At 37.1% G+C, this 26,734-nt stretch overlaps 1 protein-coding gene across 1 annotated transcript in view; it reads right to left on the bottom strand.

The window, feature by feature from the left end:
* The window catches only part of NEK10 (NIMA related kinase 10), a 325,365-nt gene that overhangs the window by 91,454 nt on the left and 207,177 nt on the right, over nucleotides 1-26,734 (bottom strand). Inside the window, exons 27-30 of the mRNA XM_028479673.2 lie at nucleotides 21,482-21,695; nucleotides 10,478-10,661; nucleotides 10,296-10,382; nucleotides 8,760-8,814 (exon numbers count right to left, since the gene is read on the bottom strand). Of these exons, the coding sequence (XP_028335474.1) occupies nucleotides 8,760-8,814; nucleotides 10,296-10,382; nucleotides 10,478-10,661; nucleotides 21,482-21,695 (540 nt within the window). The remainder of the gene's footprint in view (nucleotides 1-8,759; nucleotides 8,815-10,295; nucleotides 10,383-10,477; nucleotides 10,662-21,481; nucleotides 21,696-26,734) is intronic.

Here is a 26,734-nt window from a genome sequence, read left to right as displayed (position 1 = left end):
CCATCAACAGATGAATGGATAAAGGAGATATGGTACATATATATGTATATATTTATATATACTTGTCTGTAATATACATATGTATGAACATTACACAGCTATAAGAAAGAATAAGAGTCTGCCATTTGCAGCAACATGCATAGACCTAGAAAATATCATGCTTAGTGAAATAAGTCAGACAGGGAAAGACAAATACTGTGTGATATCACTTATGTGGAATATAATATATAATACAAATGAACATTTATGCAAAACAGACTCACAGATGTAGAAAACAATCTAGTGATTACCAAAGGGGTGAGGGAAGAATGGAGAGGCAAGCTAAGGATATAGGATTAAGTGATAAAAACCTACTATGTATAAAATAGATAAGCAATAAGGATATATTGTATAGCATAGGGAATTAGCCATTATCTCGTAATAACTTATAACGAAGTACAAGCTACTATGCTGTACACCTGAAACTACCACAATATTGTAAATCAACTATACTTCAGTAAAAAAGATATTTTGTTTAAGGAAATGGTGTGACTTCATGCAGAATTCTTAAGCCAAAACAGAAATTGAAGCGCTGAATATGAGTGTTAGCCTACTACTTTCACCTTAGCTGACTACTACATGTAAGGTGGAAATTGGAGGTATTAGCTTTGTAATTTTTTAAATCAAGTTTTCACTGATTAATTCAAGTGTGAGGTAAATTATTTGGATAATTATTTTGTCAGAGGAGTGCTGGTCATGAAGCAGATGGAGTCTAAAATTTTGTGCCTCACAAAATTCTTTTAAATATATCTCTGAACTAAGGAAATATTTTCACATGCATTGTAAGTGCATCACATCATTTAATTAAATTATGAAAAGTAGTCAATAGTATTTGATGCTGATAGAAAGAAATATTTAACCTTATGAAATGAGAGGTATGGCTTAAAACATTAAGATGATGCAAACACACCATCTGAGCTCACTAGCATTTTACAGCTTGAAAGTGTCTTTCAGGTGGTGACACTCATAAACATGTCCTGCATGAATAAGTGACATTATGTAGGGTTGCCTTCTCCTGCTCATTAAGGTCTTTTTAATGTTAATGGAGTTGGTATCACTGCAGGAAGGTGTCATAGTGCTCCTGGGGCTCCAATAACAGCTAGAAACTAATAAACAATAAGCCAGGAAATTTTAGAACTGCCATAGAAAAGGAATACAATAGTCTTACTGCTAATTGTTTTTGTAAGCTGCTTGACTGTGACTTTGGCTAACTAGGCCAGGTTAATTCTGGCAAGCAGTGATTAAGAGTATTTATTCAATTAAGTGAAACTAGATCTGGATTATTAGAAACTGGATTATTAAAAAGGAGTGGGTGGTCTCTATTCTCTATAGCTGCAAGTCAAAATAAGCAAGACTTCTGCTAAGGGAGGCAAGATCTGTAGGTCCTGAGATCACACAAGGTCTTTCCAGTCACTTGTATGATACTGGATGGTCACAAATGCCCACAGTCATCTTTATACACAAAGACTAGAGTCAGGCACACATCCTTGAATACAATTATGCATACATTGATTCATCAAAGAAGCTGCGAACCACAGGCATCTCTGATACTGCAAACATCCGATGTCTCAAACCAGCCTGTCAACTGTACACTGTTGCCTTGGCAACAGGATGCAAGGATGCATGGCAAAATCTTACTGCCTGAGCAACAGGGTCTTAAAAGGACTTAAGCTGTTGACTGTGGCAAAGGATGTAGGTTCAAGCCAGGAGGTGAGGTTTTAGTCCAATTACAGAGACAGATACAGAATTTATGCTAAAACAGTCATTCATCTATTAATTGACAAATATTTGTGGACTGGCACCTATGTGCAATACACTGTGCCCTGGGGAATGCAAAGATGGACCAGGCATAGTCTGGTATGTGCCAGCACACAGTAATAAATATTAATTGATGAATCAATGGATTTTATAGAAGGTCATAATACAATAATCAAAGCTTACTGGGACTTTAGTGTACGTGACAAAGAGGCTGAAGCTCCTGTGGGTATTACCAAATTCCATTATACAGGACAATTTATTTGTAAACTGAAATAAAATGCTATGATTTATTGAATTAGAACTATCAACATATATATCAACTGAGTGAGAATATAAAACCCAGACAGAAACTGGTAAGACCAAGCCTATTTGTAATTTTCTCCCAGCAAGTAGTAATGGAGGCAGGAGATTTTTACATCACTTAGATAATTGAAAATGATTAAAGTTGGAAATTTCAAAGAAAGTCCTAATTATTGAATTTTTAATTGCTTTTTTCTTGACACAGACATTACCTCAGCTTTTGGCAAACTCTGTCAATGTGCACAAAACATCAAACAAACATCAACAATAAGGATATTTATTTCATATGATTATTTCAAAGTAGATAATATTTTGTGAGAGTTTGACCATGAAAAGTCAATTCCATTTTCCCTTTTACTCATTATGATTTCAGGGATGCAAACATCAAAATAAAAGATGATTTCCACAAATACTATAATTAACTTCAACATGTGAGTTCAAATCTCTCCAACTGGGAATGCAAAAATGATACAACCACTCTAGAAAACAGTTTGGCAGTTTCTTAAAAAGTTAAGCATGCACCTACCATATGACCCAGCCATTTCACTTATAGGCACTTACCCCAAAGGAAAGGAGTATGTGTCCATACAGACACAAATATTCATCGCAGCTTTATTTGTAACAGCCAAAGAGTGGAACTCAAATGTCCATTAACAGATAAATGGATAAACAGCCCACGGCATATCCATACAATGGTATACTACTTAACAATAAAAAGGAATGAACTATTGATACACAAAACAATATAGACAGATTTCAAATTAATTATGCTGAAATTAATTATGCCGACTGGAAGCAAGTCCAGACAAATGAGAGTAAGTCCTATTTAGTCCCATTCATATTAAATTCTAGAATGTAAACTAATCTACAGTGCAGCAAGCAGATCAATGATTGCCTGGGGTGGGAGTGAGGAGCAGGAGTGAGGGGCACAACTGGGCACAAGGACACTTCTGGATGGATACGTCCACTCTCTTATTGTGTTTTCACAGGGATATGCATACTCAAAACATCAAATCTCACACTTTAAATAGGTGTAATTTACTTTGTGTGAATTATACCTCACGGAAGCTCTTAGAATAAAATAATTTCTCACATTCTCATTCAAGAAAGTTATTCATATAGACCATCACAAGATCTGTGTGCATTCATTAAAAACAATATATAAAAATACAAAATTAAGTTAACTTTCATCTGCCTTTTGTTACTTACTAAATGAAACTTAAATGTAAGTCAGATTTAGTTATCTCATTGTTCTGTATCTACAGGACAGCTAACTAGTTAGCCCTTGAGAGAGTATGAGCAATTGAAGTTAAAGCAGCTACTTGGTGACCACTCAGACTAATAAACATCTGGAGGAGTATCCCAAGTGACATTCTTATTTATGACTCTTCAATTACATGTAAAAAATAAAAATGTAAAATCAAATCTCTATTCTAGTAAACCAAAGGCATAACTAAAATCAAATTATCCTTAGTGAATATACTTGTAGTTTTTTAGGGAATGTGGGTCAACTGGAGGTTCCCCATGGGTTACTTCTGTAATATTAAAAATGCTACACTGACATCTTCAGGTCTTCTAGGGGTCCAGGAGAGCCCTGGAATGGCTGCTACATGACATCCTGGTGGGAGAGAGTTAGTATCTGGAGACCTGGTAATGGAGATTTGGAGACTCACCTCTGCTGCAAATGAGTGAAAGTCTGCATTTCCAGAGCCAAGGAATGGGGCACTCTCTGCTGATCTAATATCTCAGCTTTGAGTTTGGCTTTCAGGACTTTTGGTGATTTGGGGATGAAGGGCTGAGATCTGAGAGGAGTTTGGCAAGAAAAGGAGCCCAAAGGAATTATTTTCTGGCTTCAAGTGAATTCTGCTAAATAGTTCATAAAAGGAACATGGACATCTAAGAGTTGGAGACTCTTTCTGGGTCTTGCCATTAATTAATGTAATTACATTATATGTAATTACATTCCTGAAAAAAGTTTTATCATCTGATGATGGAACGGCTTGGATCACACCACCAGGATGCCTTCCACTTCTAATATCATGTTTCCTTTCACCAGCCTTGAGAATTCAATACTCCTCTGAGGAGGCAGGAGCTGCCCTTTCTAGTTTCATTTGCTCATGTTTTGTACATTTGCCTGGACCAGTTGCTCAAGAAAGTCTACCTCAAGTTACTAGGGAGGTACCTTGGATCTTTAGCAGGCAATTGGCTTAAATCTAGCTCCTGATATCTGAGATGACCAAAGTTGCGAGTTTATGCTTAAGCTTTCTCTGTGTACCACGTAGCCAGGACCATGTCTGAATTCTAAACTCTGGACACCATGCTCAGATCAAGTAAGCACCTCTCTGTGGCTTTTTCTTTTGGGGACCAACTCCCTTGTTTTAGGAGCCAATAAGGAGCTCTTGGGAGAGCTAATCAGGGTCTCATTGTAACTCTTCTACCATTTAATATGTGGCACAAAATAGCCAAAAATATCTGCAGGCTTGATTTTCAATTGATTTTTATTATATTTTGTAGCTCTGCTATCTTCTTTTAGATTCTAACTTTTCATTTAGCTTTTAAATATTTTGCAGGAGAGGTTTACAGTTAATATTCCTAAACCAAGAGACCTAGGATAATTCTAAACAAATTAGATTGCAAATAACTTCAGCCTTATTCAATGCCTTTTGAAGAAATTATAAATATATTTTAGAATTGTCTCCTTTTAATTCGTTGAAGCTCTGGGGAATTCCTGGAAGGAAGTCAAAAAGTTATTAATTTTCTCTCCTCTTATTTGGTTTGAATCACAGGCTTTTGTCATTTATTTTCTTCTCAAGTCTGCCTTTGTCCCCCCTCCATTGTTAGTTCCTTGAGAGAAGAGAGCTTGCCTTAAACCAACATGTGTTCCCTGATGGCATGTCACACTGTCCCACACATGGCACAGCTTTGCACATGTTATTTTAGCTCTGACCTTATTCACCTGTTTACTTATGCCTGCTCCTGCTGATTCATCACCCTCAACATCTGGACCATCTTCCATTTTCTGCCTGTTTAACTTGGTTGTTAACCCCAAGTTAAAGCCCACTCTGTACTATCTCTCTTTCAATGAGATTCAGATTGAACTTCCTTTTTCTGATGATTCTAGTTTACCCAATCTGCTAAAAATGTTTAGATAATGACTAGGTTTTAAAAAGCATTTCAAGCTCTAATACATATGTTTCCTTTGTTTTGAAAGAGCTGAACTCTTGCAAACAAGCCAATTTTCCATGAATCCTTTTAGAAAAAAAGAACTAGATTTATTTGGCAATGCTAAGATTCCTAAATTCACCTGATTGAAAATTTCCATCTTAATATAAAAATCTCTTAATTAGGGAGTTCACCCATATGTCATAATTTATTTTTGTACTAAAATAATTGTTTTGCATCTCTTCTATATATTTATGCAACTTTGTATCACTGAGTAAAACATCCAATCATAGAGGAAAAACCTTTTGATAATGTTTTTAAAAATATAAATAACCACAAACCTTAAAAGGGAGTAGTTAGATTCCAAAGAGCACTTGTTAGTTATTTGAGAAGAACACATGGAACATTTCCCCATGCAGGCAGTGGACAGATTTCCAGACCAGCTCACAAAAGTCTACTGAATTCATGAGGTGGTTAAGGTAGAGAAGCTCTGGTGCCAGAGTTGAGGAGGACATAGCCACTCCATTGTGCTGCTCAGACCCCCAGCTCCATGGCCAGGCTCACATCTCCCACACCTGTCCCCTCACTTCCTGGGCTGAGCAGGCAAGAGCTCCCATGTTCCAGGCTCCTGTGTGTGGCTTCCTTGTCCACAGCAAGTAGAAGCAGAGCTGCTGGATTGGGGTGGGCATCCAGAGATGAGAAGTTGGAGAGGTCCCTCAGGATATAATGATCCTTCTGGTATATTATGCAGTCTGATAGGTTTCCTTGGGTTTTGTTTCTAATGACACCAGAAAAGATTTAGGAAGTAAAAAGGCTCCACCCTAACCCTTCCTGACCCTCACTTGGAAAAGATAAAGTCATCAGTGATTTTGTGTATTTGACTAAATAAAACAACAACAAAAAAGATTTTCTATGTGAGCCTTCCTTTGCCACCTAACTGAAGCCCTCAAGATTTCACTAGGCAGGTTCTTCATTCTGAAATTCATTTCCCTCATGCTTTTCCTGGTACCCTCAAACCCAGCAGTGATTGTGGTCCCATTTGGACTGCTAGGCATCCACACCTGCTCCCTGCGGCAAGGCCCCTGAGGGACCCAAAGGGGCTGCCAGTGAAGGGGCTCAGACCTCTCCACAGCATGGAATAGGGCCTGATCCAAGCCAGGCCAACCCAACTCTGTTGCAGGACACTGGATCCTAAGAGAGACGACACAGAGACAAAGCAAACAAGCTGGGAGCTCATTCAGGCCCGCATTAGAGCCTTGACAAGTCTTCCAGGAGTGCCTCCTCCACAGACATCAGGGGCTGACCTGGCTCCTATCCCTTCATAGGTTGATTCTACAAATTCCCTAATTATGTGAGTCCTTGAAAGCCTTCTAATGAAACCCCCTGTGGCATAAGTCAGCCCGAGTCAGGTTTTTTTCTGCATCCACAAAGCCTGACTTGTAAAGCACTCCCACTTACACATGGCCAGGCCTGTACTGCTGCTGTAGACCCAGAGCTGCTGGCAGCCCTCTGCCTGTCTCTGCTCAGTCCCCTGCCATCTCAATGCTGGCACTTCCCAGTTGATCACACTCCTCAGACTAGACCGTCCTCTCAGCAGTGAGCTGGAACATCATCTAATAAACAGAAACTGAGGCAGGAGGTAGATGGCCTCCAGGCTAGACATTTACAACCGGCCTCCTATTCACACTTCCTGGAGCAAAAAAAGATGGGCTCCAGGCCAGACATTCACTACCAGCCTCCTGTTTACATTTCCTGAGGCAAGAGACAAATGGGCTCTGGGCTACATATGTATGACCAGCCTCCTGTCTACATTTTGAGATCTACACTTCAATATAAGAAACAACAACAGGAACAGGGTAAATAACTAGACATTGGACAGTTTTATGGCAGGAACAAAGAGGGGTTAAACCCTGTTAGAAGATCAAGAAGTCACACATTTCCCATCTTTTGAAGAAGGAAAACACTTCACGTATGCAGGAAGGCTCCATGGGGTCAAAAAGGCAGGGGAGGCCAGACCATAATGTCTTGCTATTTTCCCTCACAGACACCCTTGCAATGAAATCCGTCTTGACTGAGGTGTGTGTGCATACGGAGGGGAGGGTCCTGAGACAAATTAGCCATGGGGTCAAAGGAAGTCGATTGGCCAAGAAGACAAAGGCCCAGAAGACTGCCCCCTTATAAAGGATTTAAACTTCCCAAAGGCGGGACTTTTGCAACTCTCTTGCTGAGTTCACCAGTGTGTCTTTCCGCATGTACTCTGCTTTTCTAGTAAACACTTTACTTTCTTCTGTACCTACTGTCTCCTTGTCAGATTCCTCCTTACAAGGCAAACAAGGACTGGGGATTTAGACTCTAGCTGCTGTCCCTGTGGTCTAGCGGTTAAGATTCCTGGTTTCCACCCAGGTTCGATTCCCGGTCAGGGAACTAAGGTCTCGCTTCCACCTGCTGCTCACTGCAAGCTACCGCTCACTGCTGTGTGTGTCCAAAATCAAAACCACCAAGTATAATCTTCCCTAATATCCCTCTTCTCTGCCTCTGTAGCTTAATTTTATCTTTGCCTCTCTTTCTTCAGACACAGTTAATGGCTATCCCTCAGGCATGCTCTCTAGTTCCAAGCTTCTCTGAGACTGGGAACCATCTTCAATCTCTCCTCTCCATCAGTTGTTTCTCCTCAGTCCACTCAACCCACAGTCATCCTGATCCTAGAAGGCCCTTTTCCATCAAACATTCCCCACCAGCTCACAGTCAGCCCACTCCTTTCTTCAATTGCTCTCCATCTCTGCCTCTGTAACTTCTAAAACCACCACGATCAGGCTTCCCACCACCAGCCTCACCCAAGGCCATTGAATAGCTCTTATGAAGGTTACCAGGGACTTGCAAAAGGCCAAATCAAAGAGTTTCATTTTAGTTCTTAGCCCAAGAGACAACTATTGCAGAAACTGCTAGTCATTCCAAAATAACAATTCCTTCTTTTAAAACAGAATCCTCCAAACATATTCATTCTCCCTTGCAGCTAGATGTGGCCACTGATCTGTGAGCAGAAGGGAAGAATACAATGTCTGGGTCACATCCGTAAAACGAAGGGCATGTTTCTACTTCCCATCTCACTTCCTGCTGGTTGGATGTGGGTGTGATGTGATCCACATTTGCCACATTTGCAATGAGCATAAGACATATACCCAAGGGGTGTAGAAAACAAGGTATAAGGAGCCACAGCTCCAGATGATCTCATGAAGCCCTACTTCCCTGGGCCACCCTTGAGCTCAGAGAGACTAACTGAGTGGCTGAGGATCACAAAGCCAGACTAAAACCCAGGCCCAAGCTTAGTGCTCTTCCCAGTACACTCCTTGGTAAAGTACAATCAGTTCTGGGAGGGTGGGCTCCAATAGCCTCTGGTACCACATGTTCACATAACTTCTGTTATCAGGCATCAATTTAGCCACCAAAAGCTCAGCTCTGCAGAATCTAAAAATATTTCTAGGAGCTCAATGTCTACATACCTTGTTTGAGATTGTCTTTCTCTTCCTGAAGCACTAAAACTTCTCTTTAAAGTGACTGAAACAAGAAAATAAAAATAACTTCACATTTTCCTATGGCAAATCTTTTATTTATTCACTCATTTGTTTGTTTAAAAAATATCTAACCAATTGTACCTACTGTAAAGATTGTCTTCATTTATTATAGCATCAGCAAAATATAAAATTGCATATTACTATTTACTTGACAGGTTTGTTTAAAGGTCTTTTCTCAAAGAAAAGGTGCTAAATAAATAAACTCCATTGTTAGTACCTAAAAAGTTCATAAAATATCTGTGTCATAATCATCCTAAATCCCTTACTAGAAGTAACCACATGCAAGTGTAAGGGTCCAACTTTCCTTTATCACTTCTCCACTGACCCTCCCCACCCTTGTTACTGGGGATACATAATATCCCATCATCTCAAAATTCATCTCAAACAGTTAGTAATTAATTGCTTCTAGAATTTCCTACATATGTTTAAATGCACAAATATTTTTACTGCATAATATTCATGTTTTCCCAATCACAAATCAGACATTTTATTTAGCAGGCAGGAATTTATAGGGAAAACAGAACAGAGTGTTGGAATTTGGGATTGCCCCAGAAAATCTGGAACATCTATTCTCCATTTTGATGGACCAATTAACTTTGGAAAGGGACAAAGAATGAAGCAAAATCCTTAGGGTTCTACTCTGATCCTTAGGGACACTATTTTAAACCATTTTTAATGAAATTTTCACAGTATAGTCATTGATGAGAGGGGATTATTTAGACTTAATTTATTTCAGAGTATTTCTACCTATCTTATTTAATATTCCATCAATTTACTCTTTTAAAAGAGTTATTCTTTTCTCTCCATTTTCTATTTTAACTGATCTTTTATTTCAATTTCAGATTTGTTCAGGGAATTGAATCCTATCTTTCTGTGAGGAAGATTCTTTAAATTTTATCTATCTTTACTTTCTCATACCCCAGTCTGATTTTTTTCTTTTTTACTGTTTCAAACTAAGAGTAAAGATGAACATATTTACTGAATTTACATAGCATTTTTTCATAATTCTAAACAATTAAAACATTTATTTACTTTAGTGTTTTAAGGAAAATATATCCCTTTATATTAATGTAAATAAAATTGTACAAAACTTAGTCTACACCAAGACTAATTTCTTCTCCAGGTTTCTAACCTCTAATCAACAGACTCATGAAAGGTCACTTCCATTACTCCTGTGTTTATTTAGTCTGTCTCCAAATAAGTTATCTCCACTCCCCAGTTAGAACGTGCATTTGCTGGAAGAAATAATGAAACTGTTCATTTGACAGGAGGCAATGGAAAATCACACTGCCCGTTGGTCTTTGGGCTCTGTAAGAGTGACAGACACACCTGTCCTAATTAGCATTACACCTGGGAAACAAACTACTCATTTATGTAAGTGTGATGACATCTACTTGACTCCCAAGTATGATTCCCAGACCTCTACCTGTTGGAATCCCACAAACTGGTAAAAAGAAAGCTTACTGAATGTAGATTCCTTCAAAGGGCTTGAACTGGAGCTGCTGGAGTTATCCAAAGTGTTTAATTCATCACTGAACTCTGAATATATATCTGCACATTAATTGAAAAAAATAAAGAGCAAATGATCCTTGAAACAGAAAGGAGTCAAGAGTTCATTCATGTTGTAACCCTTTCACTAGAAATACCTTTCTCAATATTTTCCAAGTTGAAGTTATCATCTGACAAGATTCCAGCACAGGCTCGGTCTTCGTCCTTATCACAGGGGGCCTCGAAGCCCTCAGGCGGCAGGTCTGTGCTTTCTGAAAGCTCACTTTTCAGGCTTCCTGCTCCACTGCTGCTTCTACTCAAGCTTGCCTTCTCAAAGGATTCCTGAAAGAGAAATTCAGTTTGTAATACCCACTTCTTTCTTTTCTTCTGCAGGACTTAAAGCTCATTAGAATATATATTAAAATGACTAAAATATTATTACAAATATTTGTGCTGAAGTGGCATCATTAGTTCCACCTATACATATGCTATAGAATTCATTCAGTCCATAACTACAAAAAGTGGGTCTGCAAGCTACCACTGGACAAAAAAAGAATGGATGTGGCAAGATGCTGAGTAACAAAGGTCTGTGCAATCTGATGAAAGAAAATGTAGCACTAAGGAATAGAAATGTAGACTAATTCTGGAGGTAGGTGGCCAAGATGGAGGAGTAGAAAGACCTTAAGCTCACCTTCTCCTATGGACACACCAAAACAACAACTATTTATAGAGCAACTATTGAAGAAAAAGACTGGAATCTAACAGATACTATCTTCTACAACTAAAGATATAAAGAAGGAACCACAACGAGACAGGTAGGAGGGGCAGGGACACGGTAAGTCAAGACCCATACCTCTGGGTGGGTGACCCTCAAACGAGAAGATAATTACAATTGCAGATGTTCTCACCAAAGAGCAATGGGTCCAAGCCCCACATCAGGCTCCCCAGCCCAGGGGTCCTGCACCAGGAAGACAAGCTCCCAGAACATTTGTTTTTGAAGGCCTGCTGGGCTTACTTTCAGGAGAGCCAGAAGAATGGAGGACACAAAGACTCCACTGTTATATGACGCACACAAGAGTTCACACACTCCAACACCTAGGGAAGAAGAAATTACTTGAAAGGAGCCTGGGTCAGACCAACCTGCTGATCTTGGAGAGTCTTCCAGAGGAGAAGGAGGCATGTGGAGCTCCCCTGGGGACATGGACATTGATGGTGGTGACTTTGGGGAGCTTGTTCTACCATGTGGACATTGTTGTTGCAAGAACCACTGTGGAGACATCCCTCCAGCTTATCAGCACCAGGACCGGCCCCACCCCTTCCCACCAGCCTGTAGGAGCCAGTGCTGGGAAGCCTCAGATCAAGCAGATAGTCAGGAGAAGACATAGCTCCACTCATCAGCAGGCCAGTTTCCATAAGACCCCTTGAGCCCACAGCTGCCATGGAACAAGGCTCTGTCCACCAGAGGGCCCAGAAACCAGCGCCATACACCAATGCACAAGCACTAGACCAGGTACCCTCAGGTCTTGCAGCCAGCTACCCTGTGATCTGGTCCCACAAACTAGTGGGCAGATACCAGTACCACGACCACTGCAAACTTACAGCCTGCCTTGTCAGGACCCAGCCAACCCATCAGCAAGCCTACATCAGCCCTAGGACCTCCTGGGCCTGGACCCTGCCCACCAATAGACCAAAACCAGTTCTGAGAAATCTTGGGCCCCTAAGCCAGCTACCCTGGAATCCAGCCCCACTCACCAGTGGGCCAGCAACAGCTTTGAGAAACCTCAGAACCCACAGCCAGCTGTGTCAGGAATCAGCCCCAAAGCAGGCCAACACTAGACATGGGAACACAGGCTCCACAACACCCACCCCAGGACCCACAGCTCCACCACCAGTGGGCCATCACTAGCCATGTCACCCCCAGCAGCTCAGCAGTCAGTTGTGTCATGACCTGGTCCCAAAAACCAGCAGCTGACAGGCAACCAACTAGACGGGGGCCAGCCACACCTACCAGAGCACTCACAGTAGTCAGCCTGCCACAAAAGAAGATCCATGCAGCCCACATAGGGGGCAACCCTAGAGCACATAGCTCTGCTGACAGAGGGGAGTGTGCTGCCGGGATGCATAGGATGTTTCCTACAAAAGGCTACTTCTCTAAAGTCAGGAAATTTAAGAAACCTACCAAATACATAGAAATAAAAACAGAAAACTAGACAAAATGAGGTGACAGAGGAACGTGTTCCCAAAGAAGAAACATGATAAAACCCCAGAAGAAGAACTAAGTGAAGTAGAGAGAGACAATCTACCCAATAAAGAGTCCAAGGTAATGATTGATGGTAAAGATGATCAAAGAAGTGAGGAAAAGATTGAACGAACAGAGTGAGAAGTCAGAAGTTTTAACAAAGAGTTAGAAAATATAAAGAAGAACCAAACAGAGATGAAGAATACAATAACTGACATGAAGAAAACATTAAAAAGAATCAACAGTAGATTGGATGAGATAGAAGAACAGATCAGTGAGCTGGAAGACAGAGTAGTGGAAATCACTGAAGCTGGAGAGAAAAAAGAAAAAAAAAGGAATGAGGATAGGTTAAGAGATATCTGAGACAACGTCAAACACGCTAACATTCACATTATAGGGTATAGGGGTACCAGAAGAAGAAGAGAGAGAAAGGGACAGAGAACATATTTTAAGAACTCCCTGAATCTGGGAAAGGAAATGGGTATCCAGGTTCAGGAAGCACAGAGAGTCCCAAACAGGATCACCCCAAAGAGGACCACAACAAGACAATTGTAATTAAAATGGCAAAAATTAGAGATAAAGAAAGAATATTAAAAGCAGAAAAAAAAAAAGCAAGAAGTTACATACAATGGAACTCTCATAAGACTATCAGCTGACTTTTCAGCAGAAACTGAAGGCCAGAAGGGAGTGGCATGATATAGTTAAAATAATGAAAGGGAAAAACTTACAACCAAGAATATTCTACTTGGCAAGGCTCTCATTCAGATTTGATGGAGATGAAGAGTTTTACAGACAAGCAAAAGCTCAAAGAGTTCAGCACCACCAAATCAGCTTTACAAGAAATGTTAAAGGGACTTCTCCAAGTGAAAAAGGCCACAACTAGAAACAGAAAAATTACAAAAGGAAAAGGCTCACTGGTAAAGGTAAATATACATGTACGAAGATAGTGGGAAGATTAAAAGACAAAAGCAAAAAAAGCATTTGGTCAGCATTAAGTAATTAAGGGGTACACAAAACAAAAAAAGATGTAAAATATGATGTCAAAAACAGAAATCATGATGGGAGGGAACTTAATTGCAGAATTGTTAAAATGCAATTTAAATTGAGATCAGCAACTTAAATTTTAAAAAGTGTATATCTGTGTGTATATATATGTGCATATAGCTATATATAAACCTCATGGTAATAACAAAACAAAAATCTATGATAGCCACACACAAAAAAGAGAAAAGAATCCCAACATAACACTAAAGATAGTCCTCAAGTCACAGGTGAAGAGAACAAAAGAAGAAAGAACACAAAAATAACTACAACAACAACCACAAAACAACAAAATGGCTATAAGTACATACCTATCAATAATTACTTTAAATGTACATGGACTAAATGCTCTAATCAAAAGACACAGAGTGGCTGAATGGATAAAAAAGCAAGATCCACATATATGCTGCCTACAAGACACTCATTTCAAATCGAAAGACACACACAGACTGAAAGTGAGGGGATGGAAAAGGTATTCCATGCAAATGGAAATGAAAAGAAAGCTGGAGTAGCAATAATTATATCAGACAAAATAGAATTTAAAACAAAGACTGTAAAAAGACAGAAGAATTTTACAATGATCGAGGGCCAAAAAGAAGATATAACAATTTTAAATATATAAGCACCCAACATAAATACCTAAATACATAAAGCAAATATCAACAAACATAATTAGAGAAATTGACAGGAGCAAAATAATAGCAGAGGACTTTAACACTCAACTTACATCAATGGAGAGATCATCCAGACAGAAAATCAATAAGGAAACACTGGTCTTAAATGACATACAAGACCAAATAGACTTAATAGATATACATAAAACACTCCATCCAAAAGCAGAAGAATACACATTCCCTTCAAGCATACGTGGAACATTCTCCAGGATAGATCACATGTTAGGCGACAAAATAAGTCTCAGTAAATTTAAGAAAAGTGAAATCATATCAAGCGTATTTTCTGACCATAATGTTATGAGACTAGAATCAACTGCAAGAAAAAAACTGCAAAATACAGAAACACATGAAGGCTAAACAATATGCTACTAAACAACAAATGGATTACTGAAGAAATCAAAGAGGAAATCAAAAAATACTTGTAGACAAACGAAAATGAAACACAACAGTCCAAAATCTATGGGATGCAGCAAAAGCAGTTCAAAGATTGAAGTTTATAGCAATACAAGCCTACCTTAGGAAACAAGAAAAAAATCGAAAAAAAACCCACCCAAAACAAAACCTAACAAACAAACAACCCCTCCCCCCCAAAAAACAACAAAAAACCCAACTTAACCATACACCTAACAGAATTTGAAAAAGAAGAATGAAGAAAACCCAAAGTTAGCAGAAGGAAAGAAAACATAAAGATCAGAGGATAAATAAATGAAATAGAGATTTAAAAAAAAAAAACAAGACAAAACAATAAAAAAGATCAGTGAATCTAAGAGCAATTGTCTTGAAAATATAAACAAAATTGATAAAACTTTAGCCAGATTCACTATGAAAAAAATGAGAAAAAGACAGAGGGTTCAAATCAATAAAAACAGAAGTGAAAAATGAGAGCTTACCACAGAAATACAAAGAATCATGAGAGTTCTATAAATGATTGTATGCCAATAAATTGGACAACCAAGAAGTAATGGACAAATTCCAAGAAATGTAGAATCTCTCAAGACTGAGCAAGGAAAAAATAGAACACATGAACAGACAAATTACCAGTAATGAAATTACAATAGTAATAAAAAAAATCCAACAAACTAAAGTCCAGGACCAGGTGCTTCACAGGTAAACTCTACCAAACATTTAGAAAAGAGTTAGCACCTATCCTTCACAAATGATTCCAAAAAGTTTCAGAGAGAGGAACACTTCTGAACACATTCTAAAAGGCCAATATCACACTATACCAAAGCCAAACCAAGATATAATAAAAAAAGACTACTGACCAATATCACTGATGAACATAAATGAAAAATTCTCAAGAAAATATTAGCAAACTGTATTCAACAATACATTAAAAGGATCATACATCTTCATCAAGTGGGATTTATCTCAGGGATGTAAGAATGGTTCAAATCCACAAATCAATCACTGTGAAACACCACATTAACAAAGTGAGAAACTCACCAAGAAGGAAAGAGAGAGGACCCAAAGAAAGAAAATAAGAAAATGAAAGAAGAGAAATAACAACCAATCCCACAGAAATACCCAAAAAAATAAAAAATAAAAGAGAATACTATGAACAATTATATGTTAATAAATTGGACAACCTAGAAGAAATGGAAAAGTTTCTAGAAACATACAGCCTGTCAAAACTGAATTAAAAGGAAATAGATAATTGAACAGACCAATCACTAGAAGTGAAATAGAATCTGTAATAATAATTAAAAAAAAAAAAAACCTCCTTGCAAACAAAAGTCCAGGAGCAGATGGCTCCACTGGGGAATTCTATAAACATACAAAGAAGAATATATACCAATCCTTCTCAAACTCTTCCAAAAGACTGAAAAGAAGGGAACACTCCTGCAGTCATTCTATGAAGCCACCAAAACGCTGATACTAAAACCAGACAAAGACACTACCAAGAAAGAAAATTATAGGCCAATATATTTGATGGATATAGATGCAAAAGTCCTCAACAAAATATTAATAAACCAAATCCAACAACATATAAAAATCATTTTTCATATACCATGATCAAGCTGGATTCATCCCAGGGTCACAAGGATGGTTCCACATATGTAAATCAATCAATGTGATACACCATTATCAGCAGAAGAAAAGACAAAAAAACACATGATCATTTCAATAGATGCAGAAAAAGCATCTGATAAAATTCAACATCCTTTCATGAAAAGTACTCTCACCAAAGTGGGTATAGAGCATAATTCAGAATAATAAAAGCTATTTATGACAAAAATACAGCCAACATAATACTCAGTGGTGAAAAGTTGAAAGACTTCCCACTAAATTCAAGGAACAAGACAACGATACCCACTCTCATGACTTCTATTCAACATAGTATCAAATTTCTGAGCCACAGCAGTTAGACAAGACAAGGAAATTAAAGGTATCCAAATTGGAAGGGAAGAGGTGAAACTGCCATTATATGCAGATGATATGATTCATATACACATATAGAAAATCCTAAAGACTCCACACAAAAATTACTAGAACTGATCGATGAATTCAGCAAGGTAGCAAGATACAAGATTAACATACAGAAATTTGTTGCATTTTTCACTAACAATGAAATATCAGAAGAAGAAAGTTTAAAAAAATCCCTTTTAAAATTGCACCAAACAAACGAAATAGTACTTAGGCATAAACCTGACCAAGGAGGTGAAAGACTTATATCCCCAAAACTATAAAATATTTTTAAAGGAAATTGAAGATGATTAGAAGAAATAGAAAGATATCCCATGATCCTGGAATGAAAGAACTAATATTATTAAAATGGCCATTCTACCCAAAGCAATCTACAGATTTAATACAATCCCTATCATATTACCCATGACATTTTTCAATGAACTAGAACAAATAATCCTAAAATTTATATGGAACCACAAAAAGACCCAGAATCGCCAAAGTAACCCTGAGGAAAAAAGAAGAGAGCTAGAGGCATAACCCTCACAGACTTCAGACAATACTACAAAGCTACAGCAATCAAAACTGCATGGTATTGGCACAAAAAGAGACATATAGATCACTGCAATAGAAGAGAGAGCTCAGAAATAAACCCACACACCTACGTTAATTAATCTTTGACAAAGGAGGCAAGAAAATACAATGGAGAAAAGACAGTCTCTTCAGGAAGTGGTGGTGGGAAAGCTGAATAGCTGCATGTCAATAAATGAACTTAGAACACATCCTCAAACCATACACAAAAATAAACTCAAAATGGCTTAATGGGTTAATTATAAGACATGACACCATAAAACTCCCAGAAGATAACATAGGCAGAATACTCTTTGACATAAATTGTAGCAATATTTTTTTGGATCTGTCTCCTAAGGCAAAAGAAATAAAAGCAAAAATAAACAAATGGGACCTAATCAAAGGAAACAAAACAAAAAGACAACCTACAGACTGGGAAAATATTTGCAAATGCTGCGACCAACAAGGGAATAATCTCCAAAATATACAAACAGCTCATACAACTCAATATCCAAAAAACAAACAACCCAATCCAAAAATGGACAGAAGACCTAAATTGACATTTCTCCAAAAAAGGCATAGAGATGGCCAAAAGGCACATGAGAAGATGCTCAATATTGCTAATTATTAGAGAAATGAAAATCAAAACTACAATGAGATATCACTTCACACCAGTCTGAATGGTCATCATCAAAAAGTCTATAAATAATAAGTGCTGGAGAGGGTGTGGAGAAAAGGGAATTCTCCTACACTGTTGATAGGAATGTAAATTTGTGCAGCTACTATAGAGAACAGTATGGATGTTCCACAAAACACTAAAAATAAAGTTGCCATATGACCCAGCAATCCCACTCCTGGGCATATATCCAAAGAAAACTCTAATTTGAAAAGATACATGCGCCCCAATGTTCATAGCAGCACTATTTACAGTAGCCAAGACATGGAAGCAACCTAAATGTCCATCGATAGATGAATGGATAAAGAAGATATGGTATATATGTATACAATTAAATATTACCCAGACATAAAAAAGAATAAAATAATGTAATTTGCAGCAACGTGAATGAACCTATAGATTATCATACTAAGTGAAGTCAGAGAAAGACAAATATCACATGATATCACTTATATGTGGAATCGAAAAAAAATGACACAAATGAACTTATTTACAAAACAGAAACAGGCTCACAGACACAGAAAACAAACTTATGGTTACCAAAGGGGAAAGGAGGAGGGATAAATTAGGAGTTTGGGATTAACAAATACACACTATTATATATAAAGTAGAAAAACAACCAGGACCTACTCTATGGAACAGGGAAGTATAATCAATATCTTGTAATAACCTATAATGGAATAGAGTCTGATAAAGAATAGCATATATATACAAAAACTGAATCACCCTGCTGTACACCAGAAACTATCACAACACTGTGAATCAACTCTACTTAAACAAAAAGAAATTGAAGAATAAAAATCATATGATCATCTTAATAGATGCAGAAAAACGTTTTGACAAAATTCAACATCCACTTACAATTAAAAACTCTCCACAAACTGGGTATAGAGGGAACATACCTCATAATAATAAAGCCCATATATGATAAATCCACAGCTAACAGCCTACTAAACAGTGAAGAGCTAAAAGCATTTCCTCTAAGATTAGGAACAAGACAAGGATGCCCATTCTTGCCCCTTTTTTTCAACATAATATTGGAAGTCTTAGCCATAGCAATCAGACAAGAAAAAGAAGCAAATGGAATCCAAATTGAAAAGAAAGAAGTAAAACTGTCACTATTTGCAGATGACGTTGTACTAAACATAGAAAATCTTAAAGGCAGCACCAAAAAACTACTATAACTCATCAATGAATTCAGTAAAGTTTCAGGATACAAAATTAATATACCGAAATCTGTTACATTTCTACACATTAAGAACAAACTATCAGAAAGAGAAAATAGGAAAACAATCCCATTTTCCATCCATCAAAAAAAATACCTAGGAATAAATCTAATTAAGGAGGTTAAAACTCCTTAATTGGAGTTGGAAAACTGGACAACTTTAAGACATTAAAGCATTGGAAAACTCTAAGACACTGAGGAAAAAAATTGAAGAGGACAAAAAAGATGGCAAGAGATACTGTGTCCATGGATTGGAAGAATTAACATTGTAAAAATGATCATACTACCTAAGGCAATGTACAGATTCAATGCAATCCCTATCAAAATACCAGTGGCATTTTTCATAGAAGTAGAAAAAAAAATTCTAAAGTGTGTATGGAAACACAAAATATCTTAAATACCCAAAGCAATCTTGAGAAAAACCTCAGAGCTGGAGGTATCATGCTCCGTTCAGACTATATTACAAAGCTACAGTCATCAATACAGTATGGTACTGGCACAAAAATGGATACATAGATCAATGGGTTAGAATAGAGAGCCTGGAATAAACCCATGCACTTCTGGTCTATTAATCTATGACAAAGAAGGCAAGAATATACAATGGGGAAAAGAGTCTCTTCAATAAGTGGTGCTAGGAATACTGGACAGCTACATGCAAAAGAATGAAATTAAAACATTTTCTCACAGCATATAGAAAAATAACCTCAAAATGGATTAAAGACCTAAATGTAAGACTGGAATCAATAAAACTCCTAGAATAAAACATAAGCAGAATACTATAAAGAAGATGTGGTACATATATATGCAGTAGAATACCACTCAGCCATAAAAAAAGAATGAAATTTTGCTGTTTGCAACCACATGGATGGACCTGGAGGGTATTATGCTTAGTGAAATAAGTCAGACAGAGAAAAACAAATACTGTATGATATCACTTGTATGTGGAATCTCAAAAAAATAAAACAAACAAATGAATATAACAAAACTAATAGACTCACATATATAGAGAACAAACTAGTGGTTTCCAATGGGGAGATGGAAGGAGGAGGGACAAGATAAGGGTAGGGAATTAGGAGATACAAACTATTAGGTATAAAATAAATACAATACAAGGATGCTATGTACAGCATTGGGAATATAGCTACTATTTTATAAAAACTTTAAATGGAGTATAAATGGAAAAATTATGAACCACTATGTTATATACCTGAAAGTAATATAATATTGTAAATCAACTATACCTCAATTTTTAAAAAAAACATGAAAAGTGAAATAAAAGGTATGACTGTACTAAAAACATAAAAAATGAAATAAAACTTTTAAAAGCCCACCAAAATTATATTGATTGAATCTTTAACTTCCGGATTCCAAGAATGGCAAGATAAACCACCAAATAGTATTGCTTTCCTTCTAAAAAAAAAAAAAGGTTGCTGGAAATGCTGTTTTTCAAGAAATCAAAACTGGCTCTTCTTGGAGACTAATTCTTATAAATTTTCCCAGCTGAGGCAGATCCTGGAAAGGAATTTAGTGGCCAGGCATCCTGATCAAGGATGGACTTTGTGACCCTATTGTGCTGGGCCCATCCTCAGGAGGGTTTAAAAAGAACATTTATGGGTTGAAGGGCCTCTTACTATTGTAAATCCCTGCTTTTAGGGAACGCAGAACATGAGTGAAGGATAAGTCATGGGTCATGATACAACAAAGGCAGAGAGAAAACAGAACAAGGGCGTCACAGACACCATCACATGCACTTGTGGAAATCTGTGGCTTTGGCATCCCTTTTTCAAGTATACTCAGAAATAAACTTAAATATCAAAATAATTTAAAGGTTAATGTCATGAAAAATAAAAGCACATATTCTTATTTGTACCATGGCAAAATTATTAACACCAAAAACAGTAATGAAATCAATTACACAGACTAATAAGAAAAAAATTTTAAGGCAAATATTATTTCCTTCTTTAAACTGACATACAATATTTTCATCCATATTTCCAAGACTGCTGAATAAATTGAATATAAGCAGTCACTGCTACTTATACAAAGATCATATTACAAACTTAAAGAATTTCTAAGGTATCTTTTTGATACCTCTGGTTTTGTAATATACAACAAATTATGGGTTAGTCCTTTGGAACATCAATTATATTGACTTAATTTTAACTATAAGATATCAAAATGGATGCAAATATGTATCTCTATAATAGTGAAATATTACATGTAGCAATAATATTTTTCTAACTTAAAATGAATTTTCCTCAACACAAGCAAGAACAGCCTCAGACAGTCCATCAGAACGCATCCTGAAGAGACTGAAAGATTTCCACTTACTTGAGAGAGAAGAGCCGGCTCGCGCTGACACATGACTTTGTTCCGGTTGGCTTCCATAAAATACCTCTGTGTGCGTCTCCGTTCCCGTTCCAGCTTCTTCTCCAAGGCCAGCTGGGATGCGGATAAATTATCTACATACTTCATCATGACATCTGATATCATGGAGCTGACTTCTACAATATCTGGGCGGGTTTCTGCATCAGGAGTGAGGCATCTAAGGGAAGATAACCTAATTACAGCCCTCTGGTCAAAATCGGGACCAGGCCACGGGGTGTGAAGGGCCAAGTTTAAATTCTGCTGTGTGTCTCCCATGATGTTTGCACCCAAGAGAACCCAGGCAAGGCGGACATCAAGCATAGCTTTGCATCGAAGACCTCTCAAAAGGCATTTGGGAAGTTTGGGGAGGAGAGGGAGCAGCACTGTTCTCTTTGCAGCTAGGCTGGTGGGCAAGGGTTACAGGCTGCACAGGAAGCTGCTCCCAGTCTCAGGATGGGCAGGTGGGGTCTGCGTCTCCTTGTGTAAGTGGTTATTTTCTAAAACCACTCCAATTCATTGGCCAGTTAAACAAAGAATGATACCAATAATATAGGCCCTGATGATCACACCTGATGCACCAAGAGGAAGGCAGGATTCTTGGGGTGGGGGGTGAATAACAACTTTTTGGCCTTTTCCAGCTGTATAGGGGCAATGTCAACAACTTTGATTAGTGAGAGTCTTACAAAGCATTATGTCATAAAAATAAAATTCAACCCAGTTACTTAGAGGTTTAAGGTGTGTTTCATAATTTTTAACAGTAGATAATTTGACACATCACATGCTAAAAATTTTCTCGGATTTTGGCAGTAGGAAATATCAATCAGCCTGCTAAAGGGAGCATTGCTTCTGTCCCAGCTAAACACTAAGAGAAGGCTATTGTAGATGCTTGTGGAACCAATTATCAAGATCACTAGTTAGCATAATTTAAAACATTCTGGCACTCACTACAATATTAGTCTATCTTTTTAATTCAAAAGGTCTAATTTCAATGAAGTTATGTGTACTTCTCAATAAAATTTAACTTATTTGGACTTTGACTAAAAGATCTAATTTTCACATCTTGTATTTGATTTAGCAACCCAAAGTTAATACAACTTTCAACTATACTAATGTCTCCAGGCAAGATTTAAGAACTATTACTCACAATTACTATTAATAACAGAAGTGAAAATAACACTCTAACTTGTTATTTTTCGAATTATTTGTCCTTGAGTTTTCTTTGCATTTATTTATTTATTTTATTTTTCTTTTATTTTAAATTGTAGATGATTTACAATGTTAGAGAAGTTTCAGGTATACAACATAGTGATTGAATATTTTTTATATAGATTGTATTCCATTTAAAGTTATTATAAAATATTGGCTATAGTCCCTGTGCTGTACAATATATCCTTGTATCTATTTCATACCTAGTAGTGTACCTCTTAATCCCCTTCCCCTATCTTGACTCTCTCCCAACCCCTCTACCCACTGGTTTGTTCACTGTATCTGTGAGTCTGTCCTATTTTGTTATATTCATTCTTTTGTTTAACTTTTAAGATTAATATATGTGATAAGATACAGTATTTGTCTTTCTCCGTCTGACTTAGTTCAATTAGCATGATACCCTCTAAGTCTATCCATGTAGTTGCAAATGGCAAAATTTTGTTCTTTTTTATGGCTGAGATAATTCCTATGTATTTTATTCTTTTTGAAGCAACCATAAATGGCATTATTTTCTTGCATTCTCTTTCTGAGAATTCATTATTATATGTTGTTTAAAAAATCAACAGATTTCCATATAATAATGTTGTATCCTGATTTACTGAATCACTTAATAGTTCTAATAGTTTTTTAGTGGAGAACATAGGGTTTTATATATCTAGTATCATGTCATCTGCAAATAGTGAGAATTTTACTTTTTCCCTTCCAATTTGGATGCCTTTTATTTCTTTTTCTTTTCTGATTGCTGTGCCTAGGAATTCCAGTACTATGTTAAATAGAAATGGTGAGATTGGACATCCTTGTCTTGTACCTGATTTTAGAGACAATCTAATGATAACCCTGCTGATAACGTAGGTGGTAGGGGTAGGGTTTTTGTTTTTGTTTTGTTCTTTTCTTTTCAGTACGTTAAATATATCATACCACTCCCTTCTGGCCTGCATTGTTTCTGCAGAAAAATCAGCTGAAAGCCTTATGGAAGTTCCCTGTAACTGACTGTTTTTCCCCTGCTGCCTTTATTTTATTTTATTTTTTTCTTTTTATTCCTTTTTTAAACATCTTTATTGGAGTATAATTGCCTTAAAATGATGTGTTAGTTTCTGCTTTATAACAAAGTGAATCAGTTATACATATACATATAAAAATACATATATCCCCATATCTCCTCCCTCTTGCATCTCCTTCCCAACACCCTCCATAACCCACCCCTGTAGGTGGTCACAAAGCACCGAGCTGAAATCCCTGTGCTATATGGCTGCTTCCCAGTAGCTATCTATTTTACATTTGGTAGTGTATCTATGTCCATGTCACTCTCTCACTTCATCCCAGCTTACAATTCCCCTTCCCCGTGTCCTCAAGTCCATTCGTTATGTCTGCATGTTTATTCCTGTCCTGCCCCTAGGTTCTTCAAAACCATTTATTTTTTTTTTAGATTCCATATATATGTGTTAGTATATGGTATTTGTTTTTCTCTTTCTAACTTATTTCACTCTGTATGACATACTCTAGGTCCATCCACCTCATTAAAAATAACTCAATTTCGTTTCTTTTTATGGCTGAGTAATATTCCATTTATATATGTGCCACATCTTCTTTATCCATTCATCTGTTGATGGACACTTAGGTTGCTTCCAGGTCCTGGCTACTGTAAATAGAACTGCAATGAACATTGTGGTACATGACTTGTTTTGAATTATGGTTTTCTCAGGGTATATGCCCAGTAGCGGGATTGCTGGATCATATGGTAGTTCTATTTTCAGTTTTTTAAGGAACCTCCATACTGTTCTCCATACTGGCTGTATCAATTTACATTCCCACCAACAGTGCAAGAGGGCTCCCTTTTCTCCACACCCTCTCCAGCATTTATTATTTATAGATTTTTTTAATGAAGGCCATTCAGACTGGTATGAGGTGAAGCATCATTGTAGTTTTGATTTGCATTTCTCTAATGATTAGTGATGTTGAGCATTCTTTCATGTGTTTGTTTCCAATCTGTATATCTTCTTCAGAGAAATGTCTATTTAGGACTCCTGCCCATTTTTCGATTGGGTTGTTTGTTTTTTGATATTGAGCTGCATGAGCTGCTTGTATATTTTGGAGATTAATCCCTGTCAGTTGCTTCATTTGCAAATATTTTCTCCCATCCAGACGGTTGTCTTTTTGTATTGTTTATTGTTTCCGTTGCTGTGCAAAAGCTTTTAAGTTTCATTAGGTCCCATTTGTTTATTTTTGTTTTTATTTCCATTTCTCTAGGAGGTGGGACAAAGAGGTTCTTGCTGTGATTTATGTCACAGAGTGTTCTCCCTATGTTTTCCTCTAAAAGTTTTAAAGTGTCTGGCCTGACATTAAGGTTTTTAATCCATTTTGAGTTTATTTTTGTGTATGATGTTAGGATGTGTTCTAATTTCATTCTTTTACATGTAGCTGTCCAGTTTTCCCAGAACCACTTATTGAAGAGGCTGTCTTTTCTCCACTGTATATTCTTGCCTCCTTTATCAAAGAAAAGGTGACCATATGTGCATGGGTTTATCTCTGGGCTTTCTATCCTCTTCCTTTGATCTATATTTCTGTTTTTGTGTCAGTACCATACTGTCTTGATTACTGTAGCTTTGTAGTATAGTCTGACGTCCAGGAGACTGATTCCTCCAGATCCGTTTTTCTTTCTCAAGATTGCTTTGGCTATTCGGGGTCTTTTGTATTTCCATACAAATTGTGAAATTTTTTGTTCTAGTTCTGTGAAAAATGCTATTGCTAATTTGATAGTGACTGCATTGAATCCATAGATTGCTTTGGGTAGTATAGTCATTTTCACAATATTGATTCTTCCCATCCAAGAACATGGTATATCTCTCCATCTATTTGTATCATCTTTAATTTCTTCCATCAGTGTCTTATAGTTTTCTGCATACAGGACTTTTGTCTCCGGAGGTAGGTTTATCCATAGGTATTTTATTCTTTTTGTTGCAATGGTAAATAAGAGTGTTTTCTTAACTACTCTTTCAGATTTTTCATCATTAGTGAATAGGAATGCAAAAGATTTCTGTGCATTAATTTTGTATCCTGCTACTTTACCAAATCCATTGATTAGCTCTAGTAGTTTTCTGGTAGCAGAACATGGTATATCTCTCCATCTATTTGTATCATCTTTAATTTCTTCCATCAGTGTCTTATAGTTTTCCGCATACAGTCCGCATACAGGACTTTTGTCTCCGGAGGTAAGTTTATCCATAGGTATTTTATTCTTTTTGTTGCAATGGTAAATAAGAGTGTTTTCTTAACTACTCTTTCAGATTTTTCATCATTAGTGAATAGGAATGCAAAAGATTTCTGTGCATTAATTTTGTATCCTGCTACTTTACCAAATCCATTGATTAGCTCTAGTAGTTTTCTGGTAGCATCTTTAGGATTCTCTATGTATAGTATCATGTCATCTGCAAACAGTGACACCTTTACTTCTTTTCGATTTGGATTCCTTTTATTTCTTTTTCTTCTCTGATTGCTGTGGCTAAAACGTCCAAAACTATGTTGAATAATAGTGGTGAGAGTGGACAACCTTGTCTTCTTCCTGATCTTAGAAGAAATGGTTTCAGTTTTTCACCATTGAGAAAGATGTTGTCTGTGGGTTTGTCATATATTGCCTTTATTATGTTGAGGTAAGTTCCCTCTATGCCTGCTCTCTGGAGGGTTTTTATCATAAATGGTTGTTGTATTTTGTCAAGAGCTTTTCTGCATCTATTGAGATGATAATACGGTTTTTATCCTTCAATTGTTAATATGGCTTCTCACATTGATTGATTTGCATATATTGGAGAATCCTTGCATTCCTGGAATAAACCCCAATTGATCATGGTGTATGCTCCTTTTAATATGCTGTTGGATTCTGTTTTCTAGTATTTTGTTGAGGATTTCTGCAACTACATTCATCAGTGATACTGGCCTGTAGTTTTCTTTCTTTGTGACATCTTTGTCTGGTTTTGGTATCAGGGTGATGGTGGCCTCGTAGAATGAGTTTAGGAG

The sequence above is a fragment of the Physeter macrocephalus genome, chromosome 18 (genome assembly GCF_002837175.3).
Source record: "Physeter macrocephalus isolate SW-GA chromosome 18, ASM283717v5, whole genome shotgun sequence".
NCBI classification, from domain to species: Eukaryota; Metazoa; Chordata; class Mammalia; order Artiodactyla; family Physeteridae; genus Physeter; species Physeter macrocephalus.
Note: the sequence above shows the minus strand (reverse complement) of the source record. Positions and strands in the feature narration are given on the sequence as shown.